This window comes from Muntiacus reevesi, chromosome 4 (genome assembly GCF_963930625.1).
Source record: "Muntiacus reevesi chromosome 4, mMunRee1.1, whole genome shotgun sequence".
Taxonomy (NCBI): Eukaryota; Metazoa; Chordata; class Mammalia; order Artiodactyla; family Cervidae; genus Muntiacus; species Muntiacus reevesi.
The window spans coordinates 110096018-110119780 of record NC_089252.1 but is presented as its reverse complement, the minus strand read 5'-3'; the positions used below and the strand labels follow the sequence as shown (position 1 = coordinate 110119780).

Sequence of the window (23763 nt, the reverse complement as noted above, 5' to 3'; positions counted from 1 at the left end):
GTTGAAAGAAACATATAGTTAACAACTACGTAGTGTAGATTCTACAACTATTGATATTTTCTAGTGGTAAAAAATCCACCTGCCAGTGCAATACATGCAAGAGACATGGGTTTGATCCCTGGGTCACAAAGATCACCTGGAGAAGGCATGGCAGCCGACTCCAGTTTTCTTGCCTAGAAAAGTCCATAGACAGAGGAGTCTGGTAGGCTACAGTCCATGAAACTGCAAAGAGTCAGGCACAACTGAGCACACACAAACAGTATCACATGTTTTTCTAGAAACAACCAAAACTACCATCCCTTATCCACCTACCGATCTTATTTCTTATGCATTTCCAGGTAAGTTGCAGATGCCTGATTTTAGTTTTTAAATACAATTCGGGTGGAACAGCTTGTCAACTGAAAAAGAACATACAACCTAGATGCGAGAATGGTGTTTTCTTTGGGGACATGACAGCCAACTAACTACAGCCTGAAAACAGCTTCTCAGATAGCTCTGAGGAGCTGCTTCAAAGAGGTAAGAGCTGAGCCAGGATACACAGCAAACAAACAAAAAACATGTAGTCAAACACCAAAAGTCTACTGCTAACCACAAAAACAGACCTCTGAGGTATGGGAAGACATGAGCCTGGGCTCACTGAAATCATTCCATTGATGTGCATCTTAACCATGAGGGCTAGTGCCCTGGTTTTCTTCATCCTGAATGCCCCTCGGGTGCACCACTGGTGGGAGGTAGGCAGCTGCAGGGGCTGATGGCTCAATGGCAGGCAACATTTTTTATCGAAATGGTCTACAAGCTCCACTTTGCTTTACCCTTACTACCCAAAGCTCAACCTTATTTTGGATTGCTCCCCACAGTAAAATTTAAAAAAAAAAAAAATGGAGCTTAAGAGTTCATCCAGAAGTAATAACAATTCCCAGTTCTTGAGATTCCAAGCGGAGCCAAATCTCATAACAACCTTGAAAAATAAGGGCTAGGTTTATTTCACAAACGAAGACAACTTCCTTGAGAGGGGAGGACATTTGCCCAGGGTCACTCTGGTAACTGATCAAGCACATAACAGCCACAGGACTCTGGCTGGGTTCCAGACCACTGCCCGGCCACCTCAGCCTGTCATGGACACAGAGAAGGGTGTTCATGATGAAATGGCGCTCTCTTCGCAATCGCTTGCATTACTGATCATGCTCACGCTGAATTAAGCATTAGTGATAGCAGCTGGCAATGTGATAAGAACGCAAAGGCCCGGTTTAGGACCAGAATCCTTGGATTTGAGTTAAGGGTCTGACATGCAGCTGCTCTACAGTCAGGAAAATGACCTTAACCTCAGGGAACCTGGACTTCAGAGTCAGGTTCCAAGATGCAACCAAGAAAACTGACCTCTGTGGTTTCCAAACAACTTATATCACTATGAACACAGGTAAAACTCTTAGATTCTGAGAGCCAGCAGTCATCTGAATAACTGTGATAACAGTCATTAAAAATACTCAAAATCTCCAAGTTGTATTAATATTCAATCAATGCCTTTAACTATCAAGTTCCTACAACGTGTCAGAGACAGGGATCCAAGTTAATTCTCTGCGCTGGAGAAGCTGTCTTAGTGCGCGCCTTCAAACAAAACCTTACAGGCAATATTACGAGGTCATAATAGCTGCCAATAATAGTGACAACTATTGATTGTAAAGCCCAGAAATAGGCTTTACAATATTATTAATACCTCATAAAATCCTCACCATGGCCTTTTAGAGGCAGGTCAGGTACATACGCCTCATTTTAAGGATACAAAACTGAAAGCACCTAGAGCCATAACAACCTGTTTGAGGTCTCAGAGAGGCAGCATCAAATGGCAATCTGCACAACCCCAAAGTTGAACTTTTGCCACTGAGCTTTCAAGTGCTGTGGGTGGGAGTTGGTGGGCAGGCTGCCAGAGAGAAGGGACCACCAAGGGGATGCAGTGTGAGCAGGGCCTTGTAAGGTAAGAGTTTGCAGCAAAACAGCTACTGCTTAACCCATGTGCCAGGGCTACGTTACATTCATCACTTATTTGATCCTGATAGTGTTTTAAACCCCATGAAACAGGCTTCTTGTCTCCCCATTTAGTAGATGATGAAACAGGGCTGGCGAGGTTAAGTCACTTGAGATTATAGTCAATGACTTCATTGCTCCCTTCTCTATGAGCAGATCCTACACACAGCCCTGCCCACTGTTAAGTGACCGTGGTCCCTCCCTGTAGGGTGAGCGACTTCAGTGTCAGCCCTGACCACATGTCTTGCTTTGGTCAGCGGAGTGTGAGTGAACGTGACCTCCACAGGTCTGTGTGGATCAGCCTCTTGTTCTTTCCCTTGGACAAAAGAGCAAGTCCTGCTTTGGGACTGCTCCTTCCACTTGGGTCCCAGACTGAGAGGTCCTGGAGCAGGACCGTCGCAATGAGCTGCGCCCCTGGACATGTCATGCGAGTGAAGACTATGTTTGTTAATGGAAGTCACTAGGATTTGGGGATGTTTGTTACTAACACAGAGCTCTCAGTGCAGAGCAGTCAGGATGCTAACCTCAGTACCCGTCATTTAAATGCCATAAAATTCACCTGTTTTAAGTATAAAGATTTTTAGTAAAGTGCAACTATCACCATCATGTAACTTTAGAACGTTATCATCATCCCAAAAAGAAGCCCAGTGGGGCTGTTTCTCCTTCTCACCACCTCCAACACCACCGCCCCCCCCCCCCATCCCTCAGGATTTCATGATATGTAATCTTTTGTTTGGCACAGAGTTATGGAAGTTCATCCCTGTTGCAGCATGTATCAGTACTCCACTTCTATTTATGCCAAACAGTACTCCATTGTATGGAAATATCAGACTTTGTCCATTCATCTCTTGATGCACATTCGGGTTGTTTCCACTTCCTGGCAATTATAAATAATACCGCTGTGAACATTCACATGAGTGTTCATGTGGATGTATGTTTTCACTTCCCTTGGGTAAGTACCTAGGAACTGAATGGCTGGGTCATACAGTAAATCTGCATTTAACATTTTTAAGAAACTGCCCAACTGTTTTCCAAAGTGGCCACACTATTTTACGTTCCTGCCTGCATATGTAAGGGTTCCAATTTCTCCTTATCCTTGCTAACACTCCTAATTGTCAGATTATTTTTTTATATAGTTGTTTCAGTGGTAATATGGTAGTATCTCATGGTGGTTTTAATATGTATTCCCCTAATGGCTAGAGATGCTGACCATCTTTATATGTGTATGTTGATTATTCCTATGCCTGCTTTGGTGAGGTGTCTGTTCAAATCTTTTACCCATTTTTTAACTGGGATATTTGTCTTCTTATTGAATTGTAAGAGTTCTTTATATATTCTGGATACAAGTTTCTTATTGTATATCTGGTTTACAAAGGCTTTTTTTCAGAAAAACAAATAGAATGGGTAACTATTTCAGAAATAAATAGTACTAGAACTGATATAACAAAGAAAAGTAGCCATAAATAAAGACCAATAACAAAGAAAAAGTTTTAAATTACCTCCAAAAAGTTACTTGACCTTGACCAACCCAACTCCAAGTCCTAAATTAGAATAAAAAGCACTAAGAAAAAAAGAGAAAAAAAAAAAAAAAAAAAGCACTAACAATTTCAAAACATATAAAGAGCAGCAAGTTCCTCAACATGGTTTATGAGACACATACTGCTCTATGCTCAAACAACTACAATTTTTTACATGAGAGGAAAAAGTCCCCAAAGAATATTTTAGACCTTGGTTAGATCTGATAAATTTCATCTGGCTAAATACTGGGTTGGACCAATATTTATCCATAAGATGCTGCCAAAAAAACACGAATGAACTTTCTGGCCAACCCAGGAAGTGGGCATAATATCCTTTAAGTGAAGACTTTTTCTTTTTTGCCTCACCAAACAGCTTGTGGGATTTTAGTTCCCTGACCAGGAATTGAACCTGGGTCCACAGCAGGGAACCCCAAGTCTTAATGACTGGATCACCAGGGAATTCCCAATAATGAAGAATCTTGATACTGACATACGCTAACCTTTCAATAGTTACTAAAGACAAATTTCAGAGAGGTTCATCTATGAACTTCACACATAAACAAACCAGAACTACACAAAGAGAAAAGAACATTACTTCTTAGTAAATACTGTTGGGTTATTTATTAATAGCATGAAGACAAATTAAGACAAATTATTAATAGCATGAAGACATTAAGAGCATGAAGACAAATTACAACACTATAAGAAATTCTAAACAAGTCTAAATTTTAAGCATATTTTTAAAACTATTGATATTTTAAAGTAGTAAAAAAAACAAAGAATAGCACCTTCATTTCAGCAAGGAAGAAATATACATTTCTGAATTCTGAAGAATTAACATACTATCATAAAAAAATAGAACATTCCAAGGTCCTGTTCAAATAGTACTGGTTCCATAAATTCCTCCCTGATTCTCTGCCCCCTCAATTTAAAAAAAAAAAAGTGAGGGTAAATAATTGCTCTTTCCTGTGACCATCAGCCTATAAGCCTCACATTACTTGAACTGTCTTGATGGGCCTTGTTACCTTCTCCACTGCATCACATTTAGTTCCTATTTTCTATGCCCATTCAAGTACAGCAGGTACTAAACCCTTAATACCTGTAAGGTATTACCTATTACCTATTAATACCTTAATACCTATAAGGTATTAAACCCTTATATAAAATAGGTGTTTGAAAAATATTTCTTGAATTGATGTGTATCTGAATATTAAAAAAATGTTTCTGAAGGTTATTTTCTAAAAACCAGAATGTAGAAAAACATACACAAAGACAATGATAAAATCTTACTTCCCCCAATATTACAAAGAATAAAAAATAAGGTTGACACCAGTTTTTAAATGGTAAATGATTAAGGGTGAGAAATAGATCCTATACACATGGGAAAATTCAGAAAATTATATCTTCTCTTTAACCTGATGCTGGTGGAGGAAACCAACAGGTCACTGTTAACTGGTGCCATCATCCAGAATGGAATGACTTGATGACAGGTGAGGGCCGGCCCATGCTTTCAATCATAAATTCCACTTCAGGCAGAAGGCTCTCAAATGTCATCATTTCCTTACCCTCGTAGGCCTCCTCTCTGCTTTATTTAGAGCACTGATCATGGTCTATGAACATCCCTTAATTCTCAATTCTGTTGACTATCTGTTTCCTCCCCTGGAATGTCAGTTCCAGGAGGGCAGAGACCTATTTTGTCATTGTCACACCCTCAGAAAGTGTCAGTCGCTCAGTCATATCCAACTCTTTGCGACCCCATGGACTGTAGCCTGCCAGGCTCCTCTGTCCATGGAATTTCCCAGGCAAGAATACTGGAGTGGGTTGCCATTCCCTTCTCCAGAGGATCTTCCCGACCCAGGGATCAAACCCGGGTCTCCTACATTGCAGGCAGATTCTTTGTCATCTGAGTCACCAGGGAAGCCCCACACCCTCAGAAGGTGCTCAATATATGCTGAATGGATGAATGTTCTAAGGAAACAAGTACCTGCCCCAATCCCCAGACCGGCATAGTATAGAAAATTCACAACAGCATAATTTATAATTACAAAAATCAAAACCCACATGCCCAGAGAATCGCTATGCAAATTAGAAATTAATGACACCATAAAATGTTAAGTAGCCATTAAACATTAAAAGTTTACTGAAAATATGTATAAACCAAGTCGGGTGGAGAGGGAGGTGGGAGGGGGGATCGGGATGGGGAATACGTGTAACTCTATGGCTGATTCATGTCAATGTATGACAAGACCCACTGAAATGTTGTGAAGTAATTAGCCTCCAACTAATAAAAAAAAAATTAAAAAAAATAAATAAATAAACCAAGTAAAGAAATAGCATATCATGTAAAAAGTGTCCTGCAGTGCCTTACCCACTCAGAACTGCAGCTCATATGAAGCGTGTATAAATACTGACGTATTAATAAAAGAATCTCTTTAATAACTACTTTAAGTGACTTACACTCGTAATTTTAAAATATTCTAGCAAATGCCGTATTTTGAGAAGAAAAGCAGCTACTGTGTCAATGGAAAAACCTACACAATAGTCAGCACGACTTGAGCAGGGCGATAATCTGTTCCCCTTTACAAAGCTCAAAAATGTTAACAGTAAGTTAAAAGTAAACACTAGTAATGAAAATTTCCTTAGTCCCTGCAAAGCAGTGTTATCTTTTTCATTTATTTTTTAAGGTTGAATTCTTCGTAGCATAACGTACACACAATAGAATGTACCCATTTTAAGAGAACAGGCTGAGGCGACCTCGACTGAGGGGCTGAGCGTGGCAAGTGGATCACAGGATGCTGGGCGGGAGCTCCCTGCCTTCAGTCTTCACAGGAGCACGAGGCACTGGCTCCTCCCCAAGGTCCTCGCCTGCCTGGCAGCAAGAACATTCGTTCCCAGCCTCACCAAGGCCAAGCAAACCTGTGCCCCATGGGGCCCCCGTGTGGCCAAGCCCAGGGCCTTGATGGCTTGGCCTCAATGGCATGAGGGCCAGGTACCCAGTGACCACAGAAATAGGGGGAGCTAACCTTTGAACTGGGCGCAGCCTGCCTCTGGTTTCCATGAGGGTCAACTGGCAATCTGTAGTCTAATCTCCTAATCTGTAGCCTGCTCTATGTTGCTGAGCATGCTTCCAAACCCCTCGAAGCCTGCTTCCTCACTGGACTGAAGAAGAAGAAAATATCCCTGCAGGATGAAGGTGAAAAGTAAACGTGACCGTCCATGGGAAGCCATGAGGCGGGAGCTCACTGTGTACCAGCCACGCTTATCCTAGATGTCACCCTGGACACCTGCCATCCAGGACTGCCTCCTGGCTGGCACGTTCACACCCACTCCGGCTTTGAAAGTCACCACAACCAAAAATGGGGAGTTGGGGCTAAAGCGTTATGTACGAGAAGGCTCCAAAGGACCCCATTTCTGCTTGGTTGCTTTATCTTTCACCACCAAAAAACACTTCCACCCAGGTAGCTTCAGCCACCCCTAAATCAGGTCACAGAACAGCAGGAGACATTCCTTTGGCGAAAAAGGACACGCTCTTGTCCTGGATCTTGTACTGGTACGTGAGGCTCCGATCCCGGTGGGCGGTGGGCTGCAGTGGTCTTCTCCACAGGATCCTCAGCTAAGTGACAAAGAGAAGAATGAAAGAGGAGAGGCCCCCAAGTACCCGCTCCAGTGTGAACCCTGTCTGCCTCCTCGGTGACCTTCAGCTGAGGTCAGGTGCGACGCGATAATGGGACCGACTTCTGAAACACAGCTTACTACCCATCACCTAAAAATAGAGATTTCCCCTCCATTTCAATAGTAATATTTGCTCATCATGGAAAACATGAAAGACAAAAAGTAGAAAACACTCATCCAGAGAAACACCATGAAAGTACTTTTGTGTATTCCCCTTTGGTCTTTTCTTTGAGCATGGTTTTATACTTTTGGGCTAGATGAACTTGGAAGGCCAATGCACTAGAATGAGCACACTCAATTCCGAGGCTCAGAAGACTGGACATTTGTCCTGAGTGACTACAACGCTCTCCAGGGCTGAGCGGCTTCAGAGCCCCGCGCTGCCAGGGGAAGGGTCTCCTTGGGGTATGCCTGGCGTACCACCAGCACAGCCTCTCTGAGCTTGCTCGGATGCTCTGTTTTCCATACCTGACTCTGAATGACTCTGGGTCAAAACCCCCACCCACCTTTAATGGGTCAAAAGTGGTCAACACGAAGTTAACTGGAAGAGGTGGCAAAGGCTTTGGGGTGATCCCAAAAGAGAAGTTTCGGAAGGCAGAGAACCATGGCAGCCCCTGGGCATGGGGAGAACCTGACCTCCCTTCCAGGCACAGGCAGGACTCCGCACTTCCCCCTAAGTACTCCAAACATCCCTGCGGAAGGGTTGGGGGATGGCAATAATGCCAGCCAGGAGAACAGCCTCCCAAGTCTCCATTTGAAAAGGAATTGCATTGGCCTGAATACAGAGAGCGTGCTGTGATCCTGCGGTGGAATTCCACTCTTTACTGCCTTCCCCAGGAAATAGCCGGACAGTTGTCTCCTCTCCAGGAGCTCCCCTATGGCTGCAAATGACCACTGTGCAAAACCTGCCTTGGTGCACTGGGCCGAGAACCCCTGGAGCGGACTCTGATCTGCATTCACACAGCTTCCGAGGCCTCCCTCCCACCTGAGGGCATATCCCAGTTGACTACCCCAAGGCCCAACACTGTCCCATGGGCAGTGGGGCGTGCAGAGGAGGCGAGCAGCTCCCGATAAGCCAGGCCCCACACACCTGCCCATGCACGTCCTTGCAGAAGCCGGTGGCCAGGCCCTCAGCCCGCAGGATCAGGTGGCTCTGGTGACTAAGGCCATTCAGCAGGACGTCACTCTCCTCGTCCTCGGCATCTCCACTGTCGTGTACAAGGGCCACGATGTTTCCCTGCAACAAGATGGAGGCTGATGGAGGGATGCCAGGCTCAAGACACACGGGTCTCTGGGAGCCTCCACTGCCCCTCACGCCCTCTCACGGGCCTGGGCTCGGGGGCCTGGGCCTGCAACCGTCTGCTGGGACAGCTGCACCAGCACGTCCGACCTGGATGTCCAGCTCGGTTCGTCTGCAAGCAAGGAAGAGCATCCAGTCGTGAAAAAGAATAAAGCAGATCAGTGCGTTCTGTTTTGGCGGCGGTGGACAGCAAAACACACACTGTGTGTTAGTAAATGAAAAGAAGTACCAAACTGTGTGGATGGTGGGTTAAATCGGAACATGAAAAAAAAAGCAGGGAGACAAGCGTACATACAAATGAGTTTATGACTGCTCAGACACTCTGGAAGGACATATAAGGGAGAGAAGGAGAGATTTACTTTTTGTTAAAGTAGACTTTATACTGTTTATACCTTCTTTTTTTAATAAGCTATTTTAATATTAAAACTTTAATTAAAATATTTTAAAACTTTATAATATAAAAATATTAAAATTTTAATATTAAACTATTACCAAGTTTTACTTTCTCAATTAAAATAAGTGTTTTTACAAAAAGAAGTTGGTAGTGGGCCACATGGGGCTTCCCTGGTAGCTCAGCTGGTAAAGAATCCACCTGCAATGCCGGAGACCCCGGTTCAATTCCTGGGTCAGGAAGATCCCCTGGAGAAGGGATATGCTTCCGACTCCAGTATTCTTAGGCTCCCCCGTGGCTCAGGTGGTAAAGAATCCACCCGCGATGTGGGAGACCTGGGTTCGATCCCTGGATTGGGAAGATTCCCCAGGACAAGGGAAGAGCTACCCACTCCAGTATTCTTGCCTGGAGAATCCCATGAACAGAGGAGCCTGGCGGGCTGCACTCCATGGGGTCACACAGAGTCGGACACGACTGAGTGACTGAACACAGCGCAGAGGGCCACACAGCAGGCTCAGCTGCACAGGCTGACTGCCTGCTTCACTCCTCCCCCAGCCCCGCTGAACTGTGTCCTCCAGGCCCCTTACATGTCCCCCTCCTCCCGCTCTCTCCCCATCACCCTGCTGCCTGGCCCTGCAACCGTAGCCAGGACGGCCTGAGAAGGTCCGCTAAATCCAGCTTCCAGGCAGGACCTTCCACGCAGGAGGTGTGTGGCAGGCACCGCTGGATCCACACTCCCTGACTAACCCACTTCCCCCCCTTCCCACTCCTCTGTGCCCAGCCTGGCCCTGTGGGACACATGCTCAGCTGATGTCCGCAAGCTCACCCTCACTTAACTCTTGCAGTCTGGTTCCTGGGAGGTGGGTACCACAGGCGTTACTGTTTTGTAAAATCTCTATTACGGCAAAGTCTCTATTTTTGCCTCGTAACTTCGCAACGAAGGTTATACCCTATCCCTGCATGGCACCTCACAATTTTCATATTGTTGTTTTTGTTTTTGGACATGCTATGTGGCATGTGGGATCACAGTTCTCTGACCAGGGATTGACCCTGTGCCCCCTGCAGTGGAATCACAGAATCTTAACCACTGGACTGTCAGGAAAGTCCCTTCACCTCAAAATCCTTAAAGCAGTTTTATATCTATTATCTTAACTGACCTTCAAAACACACTCAGAGCAATGCTGCCGTGTGGCAGAGCGGGGACAGACGCAGTACCCCACGTGGCCAACCCCACTAGAGAGAGGGCCAGGCACCTTTCAGATTTCAGGGTCTTACTTTTTAGTAATGGCAGGTAGCAGAGTGCAGGCTGCATGGAGTGAAGATTTCTGGGGCTGCCAGAGTAAAGAAAAAGCCCCAAGCCATCAGACAGAAGAGCTAACTGCCAGCAAGCGGGCCGTGGGGTTCACGGCAAGAACTCGGGGTGCAGCCCCTGATTACCTTCCATTCCCGGCACACAGTGGCCCTGCAGTAGTGGACGAAGTCCAGCACCGCCACCGGCCCCGCGCCCAGGCTCAGCAGCACGCTGAGGTCGTCCACCAGCAGCACTGGGCACCTCCAGGCGGCCTCCGCACCGTCCACGGGCTCCAGGGCGTCCCGCACAAACGCGTACAGCGGCTGCAGATCCCCGGCGCTGGCCTCCCTGGGCACAGGACAGAAGTCACGGAGAGCTCATGTGCTCTCCAGATGCTCAAGAGGCAACCAGCACCACGGAGGGATGGGGCTGGCGGGGGATGGGGAGGGAAGGAAGTGGGTCCAGTGCTTGGCACCAAGGGGCGCATGAGCTGCCTGGAGAGAAGAGGCACGCTCCCACGGGCATGTTTACTTCAGTTCAGCTATTCCCTGAGGCCTGCTGGGTACAGAGCACTGTGCTAGAAACGCGGGGACACAGAAATAAACCCTCCCCGAAGCCCACACAGCCTCTCAGTCCACGGGCCTAAGGCCTCTGCTTTAAAGGCAGAGGCCTTCCTGGGAGGTCAAAGCTGAGGATGAAAGCTCAGAAGCAGTTCACGCGTCCGAGTGCCGAGCGGCAGCCTGCGTGCTTGTGTTCGGACCAGGCCCGACCTACTGCTACGCCAGCGGGTACAGCTGGCCCCGCTACCTCCGCCTCCCCAGTGACTGCAGCAGCAGTCTCCCAGCAATGAGGGGGTGCGGAGGTGGGCTCAGAAATCAGGACCTGGGGCACAGGTCCCGGCCTCACGGCCCCCCACTCCAGGGCCGAACCCTGTTAAAAGCAGGTAGAATGATGCTCTCTATGTAATCTGGGCTCAGGGGGAGACCAGGCCCACCCGGTCAAAGACACCCGGCTTCAGAGACGGGATAGGCTATGCGCAAGGCCACACACACAGGCCACACACTTGGCCTTTTTTTCCTTTTTTTTTTAACATTATTTATTGATTTGGCCATGCTGGGTCTTAGTTGCAGCATGCAGGATCTCCCATCTTCGTGGGTTCCTTAGGTTTCTACAGCTTCCAGGACAGGCACACAGCCTCTGGCAGAGGCGAGGACCTTGAGTGATGCCGTGACACCCGGGGAGCGCCTGCCTTGTGCAGCCGGTTCTGCCCTCCCACTCACCGGAGAGAGAGAAGGGGGGTCACACGGAGACCCAGGGCGGGGCCCACCTGCCGGGTGTGCTCTGGGCTGGGCGGCGGGCTGACTGACCTGAGGAACTGCAGGGGGTGCGGCTCCTCCCGAGGCCGGAAGAAGACGTCCACCGCGGACTTGAGACCCTCGAGGACCACCAGCTGCCCGCGTTCCCGCGCTGTGGTCAGGCTGACACCCTGCACCCGACCACAGAGAGGAGAGTGAGTTCAGGGCTGGCGGGGGCCGCATCAGAGTGAACTTGGCACCAAGGGGCTCATGACGCCAGGACTCCAGCTCCTGGGAGGGCTCCAGGCCCGTCTGGAACCCCGCAGACGTGCGTCTGGCTGGCCGACATGGGAGCCCAGGTCTTGTCTCCCCTGGGTGTTCCTCACACACAGCCCCTGTTCTATTGTCAGATGTGTACTTACATGTACTTCTCACATTTTAAAAAAAAAAAAAAAATTTTTTTTTTTTTACTTTTTCTTTTCTTATTTGGCTGCACTGGGTCTTAGTTACGCACGCAGGGTCTTTCGCTGTGGCATGTGGGGTCTAGTTCCCTAACCAGGATTGAACCTGGGCCCCTTTCATTGGGGACACAAAGTCTTAGCCACTGGACCACCAGGGAAGTCTCTACTTGTCACATTTTTTTAAAAACTTGCTTCCTTTTGCTTATATACTTATTTTTTACCTAGTACTGCTTTTTACTTTACCACAGTAATATAAAGTTGCCTTTTTAAGGACATGTAGTTACAAAATAAAATACATTTAAAAACAGAAAGTAAATAGTAAGCTGGTGGTGGGGTGACAGCCTCTGTTGCAACAGCTCAACTCTGCTCTCCTAGCAGCCACAGACCTCTCAGACACAAATGGGGGTGGCTGTGCTCCAGTAGAACTTCACGTACAGAAAACAAGGGGTGCAGACTGTGGCTGGTCAACCCCTGTTCTCACCGAGCGCTCCGTAACATGGGTCTTCATGAACCGCACAATTAAGAATCTCCTGAGGGCTTCCCTGGTGGCTGAGTGGTAAAGATCCGCCTGCTAACACAGGAGATACGGGTTTGATCCCTGATCTGGGAGGATCCCACATGTGTCGAGAGCAATTAAGCCCGTGCTTAACTGTGGAGCCTGTGCCCTAGAGCCTGGGAACTGGAACTAATGAAGCCCACACGCCCTAGAGCCCGTGCTTCCCAACAAGTGAACCCACTGCAATGAGAAGCACATGCACCGCAGTAAGAGAAAAAGTACCCGCAGCAATGAAGATCCAACATAACCAAAAATTAAAAAATAGAAAAAAAAAAAAAAAAAAGAATCTCCTGAGATACCTGATTAAAATGCAGATCTCTGGGTCCCACTCCAGAGCTCCAGAACTAGAAGTCTTAGGGGCAGGGTCTGGGAATCTGCATTTCAACAAACACCCCGTGATGGTGACACTGTCCAGACACGCAACCTGCAGTTCCGCAGAATTAGCAGGTGACACAGAACTCCTTAGATTCCTCGTGTCCCCAGACCAGGCCTTGATCACTCAGTCATACGCTGGTGTTCACTGTGCACCAACAGCACCAACTGCAGGCCAGGCAGACAGAAGGACTCCTGGCCGTCTCCTCTGCTCTTACTCATTACTATTGTACTGATGTAAGAACAATACTACACAAGAGGACGGAATCTCACGCTCTAGTGCCTGGCACACCCAGAGCTGTGCAGTCATTCCTGCCATGCTGGTGAGTCAAAGGTAACAGGAAAAGCAGCCAAACCGGATATAAGAATACACACCTTTCTCATCCTAGCTCACAGATGCCAGGGCCACATGCATGCCTCACCAACCTGGAATGCAACCTGTGTTCCTGGCACAACTGTGCTCCCTGAGTTCGTGCTCTGACCTCTAGCATGGGAACTTCTCCCTTCCCTGCAAAGGATGGGAAAGAAAGGGCCTTCCCCCTCTTGCCCTCTCACTGGTTTCCCCCATCAGAGTAGAGGACTGACAGTAAGGCTGTCATTTCAAAGATCACTGCTGATGGGTAGCCTGGTTTTCTCCCGCTCTGAGTCTGACTTAAACCAAAAACCAAAAACATGTAACAACAAGAGCCCCAGAAATTCACCTGGTCACAGGTCACAAGTAATGTGCCAGGTGAGGCGCCAGGAGGGTCACCAGCCTCTCAGCCATCTTACTCTCGCTTGGCTGCATTTAGTAAGATGAGGGGCAAACCAAGATGAGGTGCGGGGCACGTGACAAAAGCCCTCGGCTAAAGGAGCGGCAGTGGGAGGCGCTCAGCTGGGCAGTGGACCAAGCTGTGATCACTAACCCGCTGGGGACAAGATTAACGTTCACACTGAGAAGGAAGAAACCTTAACCGTCCAGGCTCGGTAGAGAAGGGTTTGATTTAATCCATAACAGGTCTGGTTCTAAACACTTGACAAATGAATGAAACACGCAGAGAGGCTGCCCTCACCCTTGAGATAAAGGGTTAGGATCCCGTGATTTCCTTAGACCGTCCCTTTCTAAGTTCTCTACAACCCAAACAGGGAAGCCCAGCCTGACAGCATACATATGCCTGGCACACACACTCACTCAGGGATCTCATCACAGAGGTCTAAAATACTTACCAGCTTCTGCCCCACGATATTATAGTGACTGAAGGACTGGACGAGGGCCACAAAGCAGACTTTACAATTAGCTGGAAAACAAAATAAACTGATTTTTAACCAAGTCTCTATTTACAACCAGTCTCAGATACTTCTTGCCTCTGGAAACAAAAGAACTGAGGCAGATCTAGAGAACCCACGCCTTGCAACCTGACATACTCAACTTGATTTGAAGATGTACTTTTTTCATATTAATAATTATACCTTATATTGATAATTTTATCTTATTTCATTGATTCTGAGATGTACTTTACCTGTGAGATGTATCACTTGGAACCTTAGTTTGTTCCCCTGAAAATCATTATAGTTTTAAAACAGCTGTATTTTTCTAACTACTTGTTGTTGGTTACAGAGATGCAACTGAATTTTTAAACTAGTCTAACACCCAAGAGGATATAAGAAGAACACAAAGAAACTCTAGCTACCTTATGAACTTAATTAATTCTAATAACTTATCTGTAGATGCTCTTACTCTGTATATAAGCTGACAATAACATCATCTAGAAAGGAAAATCATTTTCAAAGCTGTAAATTCTTACAACTCAGAGTGCCAAAGGTCAACCTTGTATCCTGGCCTGGCTCAGTGGGGACTCAAGGAGAATCAGTAAGTCTTTTTTTTTTTTTTAATTTGGCTGTTTTCTTCTAATCGATTTCCATGTGTGAACTGCAGAGCTGTTTCTTTTTTTCCCCTCTCTGTTCCTTTGAAAGCATCTACTGCCAGGGCAAAGTGGTAATGGGTTGAGTGCCTAGAGACTTCAAACTACCCAAGAACCAAGGATCAACTAAATGAAGAGGCCACACAAGGCCCTAAGGGAGTCAGTGCCTACACATGGGGTGGAGAAGTGTAAGGCAATACTGGATATAGCGAATACATGGCAGTCTCTGGCATAGAACGGGTGGGAACAAGATGGTCCAGTAATCCCATTACCTAACAAATAGCCATCTGGTTACCCAAACACCAAAGGTCTGGCTAGTTAATACTATTTCTAGGGCTACCTGAAACAGGCCTCTTTTTTTTTTACCCCCTGGCCTTGGATTTTCTTTTTCTATAGTCTTATACCTTTGAGGTAGAAGGAGAGAAAGTGGTGCACAAGGAAACTGCCATCAGTCTTGGCATCACAGAGTAGAGTCAGCTTCCCCTAAAAGTTAAGAGCACAAAAAGATGTATTAGACTCCCTGGAAAGAGGTCAACTGAGTGTCAAAATCTAGTGGATTGTGTCTACTCTTAAATTTCTATACGTGGAGACTCATATGTGTGTGTTTGTGTATTTAACCAGAAAAAGAAAATAGGTAAAAATTATAGAGAAATCAACAATGAAGGTGATCTGTATTAAACGCACTTATTTTGGGCAAGCATATCTCAAGCCATCATCTTCCCCAGACAATGGAGAATAAAATCTCTTCTTTTCCTCACTCCTCTCCAGTCTTGGAAAGAATTAAATCCTGAACAAAGTAAGATTTTACCATCAGAACCCAACAAAAATCACTGACTTTCCAGATTGCAAGGAGTCTTCTAAAAAGTCAACTGATCCAACCTTCTCCCTAACTCTAATCCTCATGCCAATTCTGTCCCATAGGCAGGGGAGCAGGAGAAAGCAGTTGTTCCAAGAGACAGCCAGGATCAAAGTCCTCTTCCCAGTGGCCTTGGAAACTGCGTCAGGCAGGGCTCTCATTGTGTAGAGCCCTGGAAAAACCTCTGAAGATGGCCTTTGCAGGGTCTGGCTGTCCTGCTCCAGTCAATGACAGGGAAGGTCATCTCTCTTTCTGATGTCGCGATATTTTTTCCTCTCATAAAATATGAAAGACTACACTAGCAGACTCTGAGGTTACCCCTGGCGCTGTCATTTCCGGGTACCCACTTCTATCCCTCACTGGGGCCCTGGGTTTGGACTTTGGAGGTACTAGTAGTAACTGGCAAGGTAAGCAGCGCCATCTGGAGGCTTGGGCAGAGAAAAACTGCGGGGCAGCTAAAATGCACAAGGATTTACTGAAAACTATTTGCCTGGGAGTATGGAGTAACAAAAAGGAATTACACACTAAGTGTCTTGGCCGCCTGGACGAGCTTACCATTTCATCAGAAAGACAGGAGTTATGAAATAAATCACCTATGTTCCTAGGAGAGGCAACCCTCGGCCTAACGCAAGAACATTTTTGAGATGCTCTAGACCGTGGGAAGGAGAGAGCGAAGAAAACAGAGTAGGAAGGCTGTGATGCCAAAGGCGGGCTTGCGCAATCAAACGTTGGCAGCGAGCAGCTTCAGAGAGCACTGTTCAAAAACATGAGGAGGAAGACGAGCAGAAGCGTTCGCTGAAACCTGCCGAGTGCTCCCAGGACAAAGGGGGCTTAAGTTCGCTAAGAAGTTGCTCCCTTGTGGTGGGGGGCGGGGTGGGGGGGGTTGGTTTCCAGGTGGCTCAGTGGTCAAGAATCCGCCCGTTAAGGGAGGAGACGCGGGAGACGCAGTTCCATCCCTGCGTCAGGAAGATTCCCTGGAGAAGGGAATGGTAATCCAGTCCAGTATTCTTCCCTGGAGAATCCCACGGACAGAGGAGATTGGCGGGCTACGGTCCATGGGGTCGCAAAGAGTCGGACACGACAGAGCGACTAAACTACCACCACCAACCTCTGTTTGGGCGCTGGGACTCCCACCACGCTGAACACGCACAAGGGTCGCCTGTACACTTAAGTCCAACCCAAAGGTACAACGTGCTTCCGGTGGTCATTCAAGGGCGCACGAGACCTTCGAAAACGCTCAGGATGCCCACCTTGCGCAGGCCTAAGTGTCCAGCCCAACCTCGGGGGCGGGCCCTCTGCGGACTACAACTCCCAAGCGCCCCCGGGCCACGGACGTCACGTGATTTCCCACAGGTCCGCGTGCGCTTCATCCGGGTGTGCGGTCTTCCGCCGCGCTCCCAGAATCCAACCTCCTCCCCGACCTTACGACCTCTTACCTGCTCCGCCCCTTCAGGGGTGGTGTTGAGAAGGTTATTGAGTTCTGGGAACATTCCGAGCTCCAGAACGCACGGGGGTCCCGGATGGGAAGATGAGCTGCCGCCGATACAGCGGAGGCTGGAGAGCAAAACCCACCACACAGGACCACGCGGGAGGAGTGCGCATGCGCAATTCCTCTGCTTAGGCGCCGGCCGCAGCCAATGAAACACGCGGATCGGAGCGGGACGCTCTCGGCGCATGCGCAGAGACCTGGGCGCATGCGCACCAGGCCCGGGAACCTGGGCACTGAGCTGTGCGGGTTTCTTACCTTCCTTGCACTCGCAGAGGGTTTCCCCCGACCAAGGCATCAGGAGGTCGGGTCTCTTCTTCCTTCCCTCGACCGTGCGTTCTTCCCATCCCAGAGCCTCCTTTCAAGCTCCTGGGGTGTGCCCCACGCTACTAAAGGCTCTGGCTGCACCGGCGAACCAGACAGGCGAAGACGCCCGCTCTCGCACAAAACAGAGAACAGACGTAATAAACATGGAATAATAAATTGAAAAATTCTGTGTTGGGAGGGGGGGGAATGAAACTGGATAAAGGAATAACGATGGGATGGGGGTAGGTTTTGGAATAAAACAGGTTATCAGGTAGGGTCACTGACCAAGTAGGGTTGGAACACGCCCTGCATGCTTCTCCTTGAGATTTTTGCACTGTTTCCTCTCCCTGGACTGCAGCTGTTAAAAAAAAACACGCCACTTCCTTCAGGTCTTTGTTCACATATCAGTTTATCAGCATTCTGGATCATGGAAAAAGCAAGAGAGTACCAGAAAAACATCTATTTCTGCTTTATTGACTACGCCAAAGCCTTTGACTGTGTGGATCACAATAAACTGGAAAATTCTGAAAGAGATGGGAATACCAGACCACCTGACCTGCCTCTTGAGAAATCTGTAAGCAGGTCAGGAAGCCAAACAAATGAATGAATGTTTTAAAAAACAGAGCTGACTTTCAAGAATCCAATTGCGAGAAGGAAACTACACTCACATTGTTTAATACAAAAGCACAGAATAACATACTCCACATTGCTAATCATTTAAGAAATGTAAGTGAAACTGACAACTGGGTGTCTTCTCCAACCAGACAGAAATGGCCACCTGCAAAAATCTACAAAAATCAATATGAGAGGGGCATAGAGAAAAGGAAATCTTCCCTCCTGTGCCTGTGTGGGAATGTAAATAGCTGGACAGGCGCTATGGAAGAACCATAGGAAAGGAAAACCAGAGCTACAATGAGACCCTGCAGTTCCACTTCTGGGCCTATTTGGATGAAACCATCATTCAAAAAGTCACATGTCCTCCAGGGAGCACTGCAGCACTATTTACAATACCAGGACAGGGAAGTCACCAAAATGCCCAACAACACAGGAATGGAGAAAGGAGATAGAGCCCATATTTGCAATGCAATATTAGTCATAGAAAAGGGTGAAATGATGCCATTTGCAGCAATAATGATGGACCTAGACATGAGTATATAAAGTTAACTAAATCAGAGAGAAAAAAATCATATGTTACCATTTATGTGTGGATTTGAAAATCTGATAAAATTTAACTCATTTACAAGTAGGAACAGACTGACAGTCCTAGAAAACAAACTTATGATTACCCAGAGGCAAGGGGAGTGAGGAGCAGTAAGTTAGAAGGTTGGCATTCACAGATACATACTTATATGTGTGTGTATATATATGTACACACACACATATATACATATATCGACAGGGAAGCCTGGCAGTGCTGCAGTCCATGGAGTTGCAAAGAGGCGGACATGACTGAGCAGCTGAACTGAGCTTATATATATATTCACATAGAAAATAGACGGTCACCTGGGATCTACTGTGAGCACAGGCAGGTCTACGCAACATTGGCCAATAACCTCAATGGGAAAAGAACCCATAAAAGAACAGCTCTCTGTATAAATAAAAATGTGTCATCTTGCTGTACATTTAAAAACAAACAAAACATTGTAAATCAATTACACTCCAATATAAAGCACAAATTTGTAAACAGAAAGGGAAACAAGAAGGAAATACCTACTCTATTCCGCTCAGGCCTCAGTGTCCTGTGCTGGGTCACCTCCAGAAAACCTGAGTGGGTTTGGGTTTCAAGCCTGGAGCGCCCTGGGGCACCGGGAGTGGTGGAGAACGTGCCACAAATGAGCAACACCTTCCAAGCCCCCCGTTAGTACCTCGTCCCCTCTGGAGGAAACCACTATTTCAAGATAGGGGGGCCCCTAAAGGTAAAGCCAAGCTAAGTGCACCCAAAGGATGCTGGACCCTCTGGTCTGGAAGAGGTCTGAAAAGTCACCTGGTCTCCACATCTCCTGGACCTGACGTTCCCATGGTCAGCCTTCTTCCTTAAAGTTGCTGCTGCTATTTAAACCAGCAGCCGAAGTATAAAGCGGTTTGGAATTCCTTGCAGGGGACTGGGATTCCTCAAAGTTGGGAGAAAGGTGAGGGTAAAGAAATAATGAAATACATTACTGGGTAAAGCTGGCACATTCCAGTCTCATTTACAACCCAGGAATAGGACTTCGAAAGTTCCGCTTGCTTGAGTTGTCCGAGTGGGGCATGAGGAAGTGCTGCTGCCTTATAGACATTTCTCCTAATAACAACTTTACAACCACCAATCCTTCATATTCACAAAGCCTGTGGGGCTGTAACGGACACCAGCCCTCAAAAAATGTCAAATGGCAGGCAATCGAAAAAGAATTCAAAAGAGGACAGACTTGGGACTTTCCTTGTGGTCCAGTGGTTAGGAATCCTCCTTCCAGTGCACGGGAATCTGGTTCCATCCCTGGTCCAGGAACTAAGACCCAGCGGCTCCCAAGGCCACGCTAAGACCCCACACAGCCAAATACATGGATAAAGAAACATTAAAAAAATAAAATCAGGGCCGATTTTTAAGAATTCAATTTCTAGAGGGGAAACTGTACTCACACCCTTTAAAAAAAACAGCACAGAACACCATGCTTCATCCACATGACTAATTATTAAAGAAATGCAAATGAAACTGACAACTAGATAACACCTGGACACGATTATACCAAGGGAACTTAGAGAAAGACAAATATCATATGTTACTACTTAAAGTTGGAATTGAAAAACTGATATAAATTGAAATCATTTGCAAAACAGGAACAGACTCACAGACTTAGAAAACAAACCTAAGATCACCAAGTGGAAAGGTGAGGGAGGAGGAATAAATTAGAAGGCTGGCATTCACAGGTACATATACATATGTGTGTATGTGTCTGTGTGTATATATATATATACACCTATCTATCTATTTTAAAGATATTACAATCATATTTAGTTCCCTCCTTGCTGCTGCAAATCTCTCCCCTGGGGACCTGGTCCCCTCTAGAAGAAACTACAGTCTTGAGATAGGGGGTGGGGGTGGGGGTCCTGCAAGAGCTGAACCAAGCTTAGTGCAACCAAACGTGCTCACTATCTCTGACAATTAAGGAAATGCAACCCAAAGTACTGTGATGTAACTGCCACACCCTAACATACACACTATTCGATGTATAATTTAGATAACCAACAAGGACCTACCTTGTAGCCCAGGTCAGTATATTCAGTATCTGGTGATAAGTATAATGAAAAACGCTATCTATCTAGTTATCTTTATCTATTTTTAGTTATATGTAGATAGATGAATAACTTCTATACAACTGAAAGCATGTCAATTCAACATACTTCAATAAACAAAATTTACCCACTGTGTGACCACATTCAATTCCATACAAACCCTCCCCCAAATCATGGAACAATTTCTAATAATTCTGTTCTTCTGTTCTTCTAATAATATGTCCTTTAGTTTCTCTGGTTTGCCAAGTCATTAGCTTTTTCGACAAAAAGCTATTGCACACCTAAGAGATTAGTGTTTTTCCAGTCGTTCAGTTGTGTCTGACTCTTTGCAACCCCATGAACTGCAGCACACCGGGATTCCCTGTCCTTCATCAACACCCAGAGCTTGCTCAAACTCATGTCCATCGAGTCGGTGACGTCATCCAACCATCTCATCCTCTGCTGTCCCCTTTTCCTCCCGTTTTCAATCTTTCCCAGCATCAGGGTCTTTTCCAATGAGTTGACTCTTTGCATCAGGTGGCCAAAGTATTGGAGCTTCAATTTCAGCATCAATAGTATAATGTAAACTAAACTTTGTATGCACTGGAAAACCAGTAAGTTCATGTGACTTACTTTATTGTGATATTCACTTCATTGTGCTGGTCTAGAACTGAACCCACAATATCTCTAAGGTATGAGTATACTCATTCGGAAGGAATAAATTTATGCATTTTTCTGCAACCATGAGTCATCTTTTCACTTTTCCCCTACTTTCTTGATGATGTTCTTTGAAGCAAAAAACGTTATAGTTTTGATAAAGTCCAATGTATTTACATTCTTTGGCATTGCCTTTGTTTGGGATTAGAATGAAAACTGACCTTTTCCAGTCCTGTGGCCACTGATGAGTTTTCCAAATTTGCTGGCATATTGAGTGTAACACCTTAACAGCATCATCTTTTAGGATTTGAAATAGCTCAACTGGAATTCCATTGCCTCCACTAACTTTGTTGGTAGTGAAGCTCCCTAACGTCAACTTGACTTCATATTCCAGGATATTTGGCTCTAGATGAGTGATCACACCATCGTGGTTATCTAGGTCAGGAAGATCTTTTTTGCATAGTTCTTCTGTGTATTCTTGCCACCTCTTCTTAATATTTTCTGCTTCTGTTAGGTCCCTACCATTTCTGTCCTTTATTGTGCCCATCTTTGCATGAAGTGTTCCCTTGGTATCTCTAATTTTCCTGAAGAGATCTCTAGTTTTTCCCATTCTATTGTTTTCCTCTATTTCTTTGCATTGATCACTGAGGGAACCTTTCTTATCTCTCCTTGCTAGTCTTTGGAACTCTGCATTCAAATGGGTGTATCTTTCCTTTTCTCCTTTGCCTTTAGCATCTCTTCTTTTCTCAGCTATTTGTAAGGCCTCCTCAGACAGCCATTTTGCCTTTTTGCATTTCTTTTTCTTGGGGATGGTCTTGATCACTGCCTCCTGTACAATGTCACAAACCTCTGTCCATAGTTCTTCAGGCACTCTGTCAGATCTAATCCCTGGAATCTATTTATTACTTCCACTGTATAATCATAAGGGATTTGATTTAGGGATTCCCCTGAATGGTCTAGTGGTTTTCCCTGCTTTCTTCAATTTAAATCTGAATTTGGCAATAAGGAGTTCATGATCTGAGCCACAGTCAGCTCCCAGTCTTGTTTTTGCTGACTGTATAGAGCTTCTCCATCTTTGGCTGCAAAGAATATAATCAATCTGATTTTGGTATTGACCATCTGGTGATGTCCATGTGTAGAGTTATGTCTTGTGTTGTTGGGAAAGGGTGTTTGCTATGACCAGTGCGTTCTCTTGGCAAAACTCTATTAGCCTCTGCCCTGCTTCATTTTGTACTCCAAGGCCAAATTTGTCTGTTACTCCAGGTATCTTCTGACTTCCTACTTTTGCATTCCAGTACCCTATAATGAAGAGGACATCATTTTTGGGTGTTAGTTCTAGAAGGTCTTGTAGGTCTTCATAGAACCACTCAACTTCAGCTTCTTCAGCATTACTGGTTGGGGCATAGACTTGGATTACTGTGATATTGAATGGTTTGCCTTGGAAACAAACAGAGATCATTCTGTCATTTTTGAGATCGCACACAATGACTGCATTTCGGACTCTTTTGTTGACTATGAGGGCTACTCCATTTCTTCTAAGGGATTCCTGCCCACAGTAGTAGATATAATGGTCATCTGACTTAAATTCACTCATTCCAGTCCATTATAGTTCACTGATTCCTAAAATGTCGATGTTCACTCTTGCCATCTCCTGTGTGACCACTTCCAATTTACCTTGCTTGATTCATGGGCCCAGCATTCCAGTTTCCTATGCAATATTGTTCTCTGGACTTTACTTCCATCACCAGTCCCATCCACAACTGGGTATTGTTTTTGCTTTGCCTCCATCTCTTCATTCTTTCTGGAGTTATTTCTCCCCTCTTCTCCAGTAGCATATTGGGCACCTACTGACCTGAGGAGTTCATGTTTCAGTGTCCTATCTTTTTGCCTTTTAATGCTGTTCATGGGGTTCTCAAGGCAAGAATACTGAAATGGTTCGATATTCCCTTTTCCAATGGGCCACATTTTGTCAGAACTCTCCACCATGATCCATCCGTGAACTTCCAGATGTTCAAGCTGGATTTAGAAAAGTCAGAGGAACCAGAGATCAAACTGCCAACATCCATTGGATCATCAAAAAAGCAAGAGAGTTCCAGAAAAACATTTACTTCTGCTTTATTGACTACGCCAAAGCCTTTGACTGTGTGGATCACAACAAACTGTGTAAAATTCTGAAAGAGATGGGAATACCAGACCACCTGACCTGCATCTTGAGAAATTTGTATCCAGGTCAAGAAGAAACAGTTAGAACCAGACATGGAACAACAGACTGGTTCAAAATCAGGAAAGGAGTACATCAAGGCTGTATATTGTCACCCTGCTTTTTTAACTTATATGCAGAGTACATCATGAGAAATGCCAGACTGGATGAAGCACAAGCTGGAATCTAGATTGCCAGGAGAAATATCAATAACCTCAGATATGCAGATGACAC

General features: G+C 45.9%; 1 protein-coding gene across 2 annotated transcripts; it reads right to left on the bottom strand.

The window, feature by feature from the left end:
* Positions 1-5709: 5709 nt before the first annotated feature.
* On the bottom strand, positions 5710-17232 carry ELP6 (elongator acetyltransferase complex subunit 6). Of its 2 annotated transcripts, none has more exons than XM_065933830.1 (7): positions 16882-17027; positions 15180-15258; positions 14081-14151; positions 11558-11676; positions 10337-10538; positions 8299-8445; positions 5710-7152 (listed from the first exon to the last, which is right to left on the bottom strand). In XM_065933830.1, exons 1-7 carry the CDS (start codon positions 16999-17001, stop codon positions 7024-7026), a joined length of 867 nt encoding a protein of 288 aa, XP_065789902.1. In that variant the 5' UTR covers positions 17002-17027; the 3' UTR covers positions 5710-7023. The 2 variants fall into 2 exon arrangements, with proteins under 2 accessions (XP_065789902.1, XP_065789903.1); XM_065933831.1 differs by lacking the exon at positions 16882-17027 and adding an exon at positions 17068-17232 and having other exon boundaries at positions 5711-7152.
* Positions 17233-23763: the final 6531 nt, after the last annotated feature.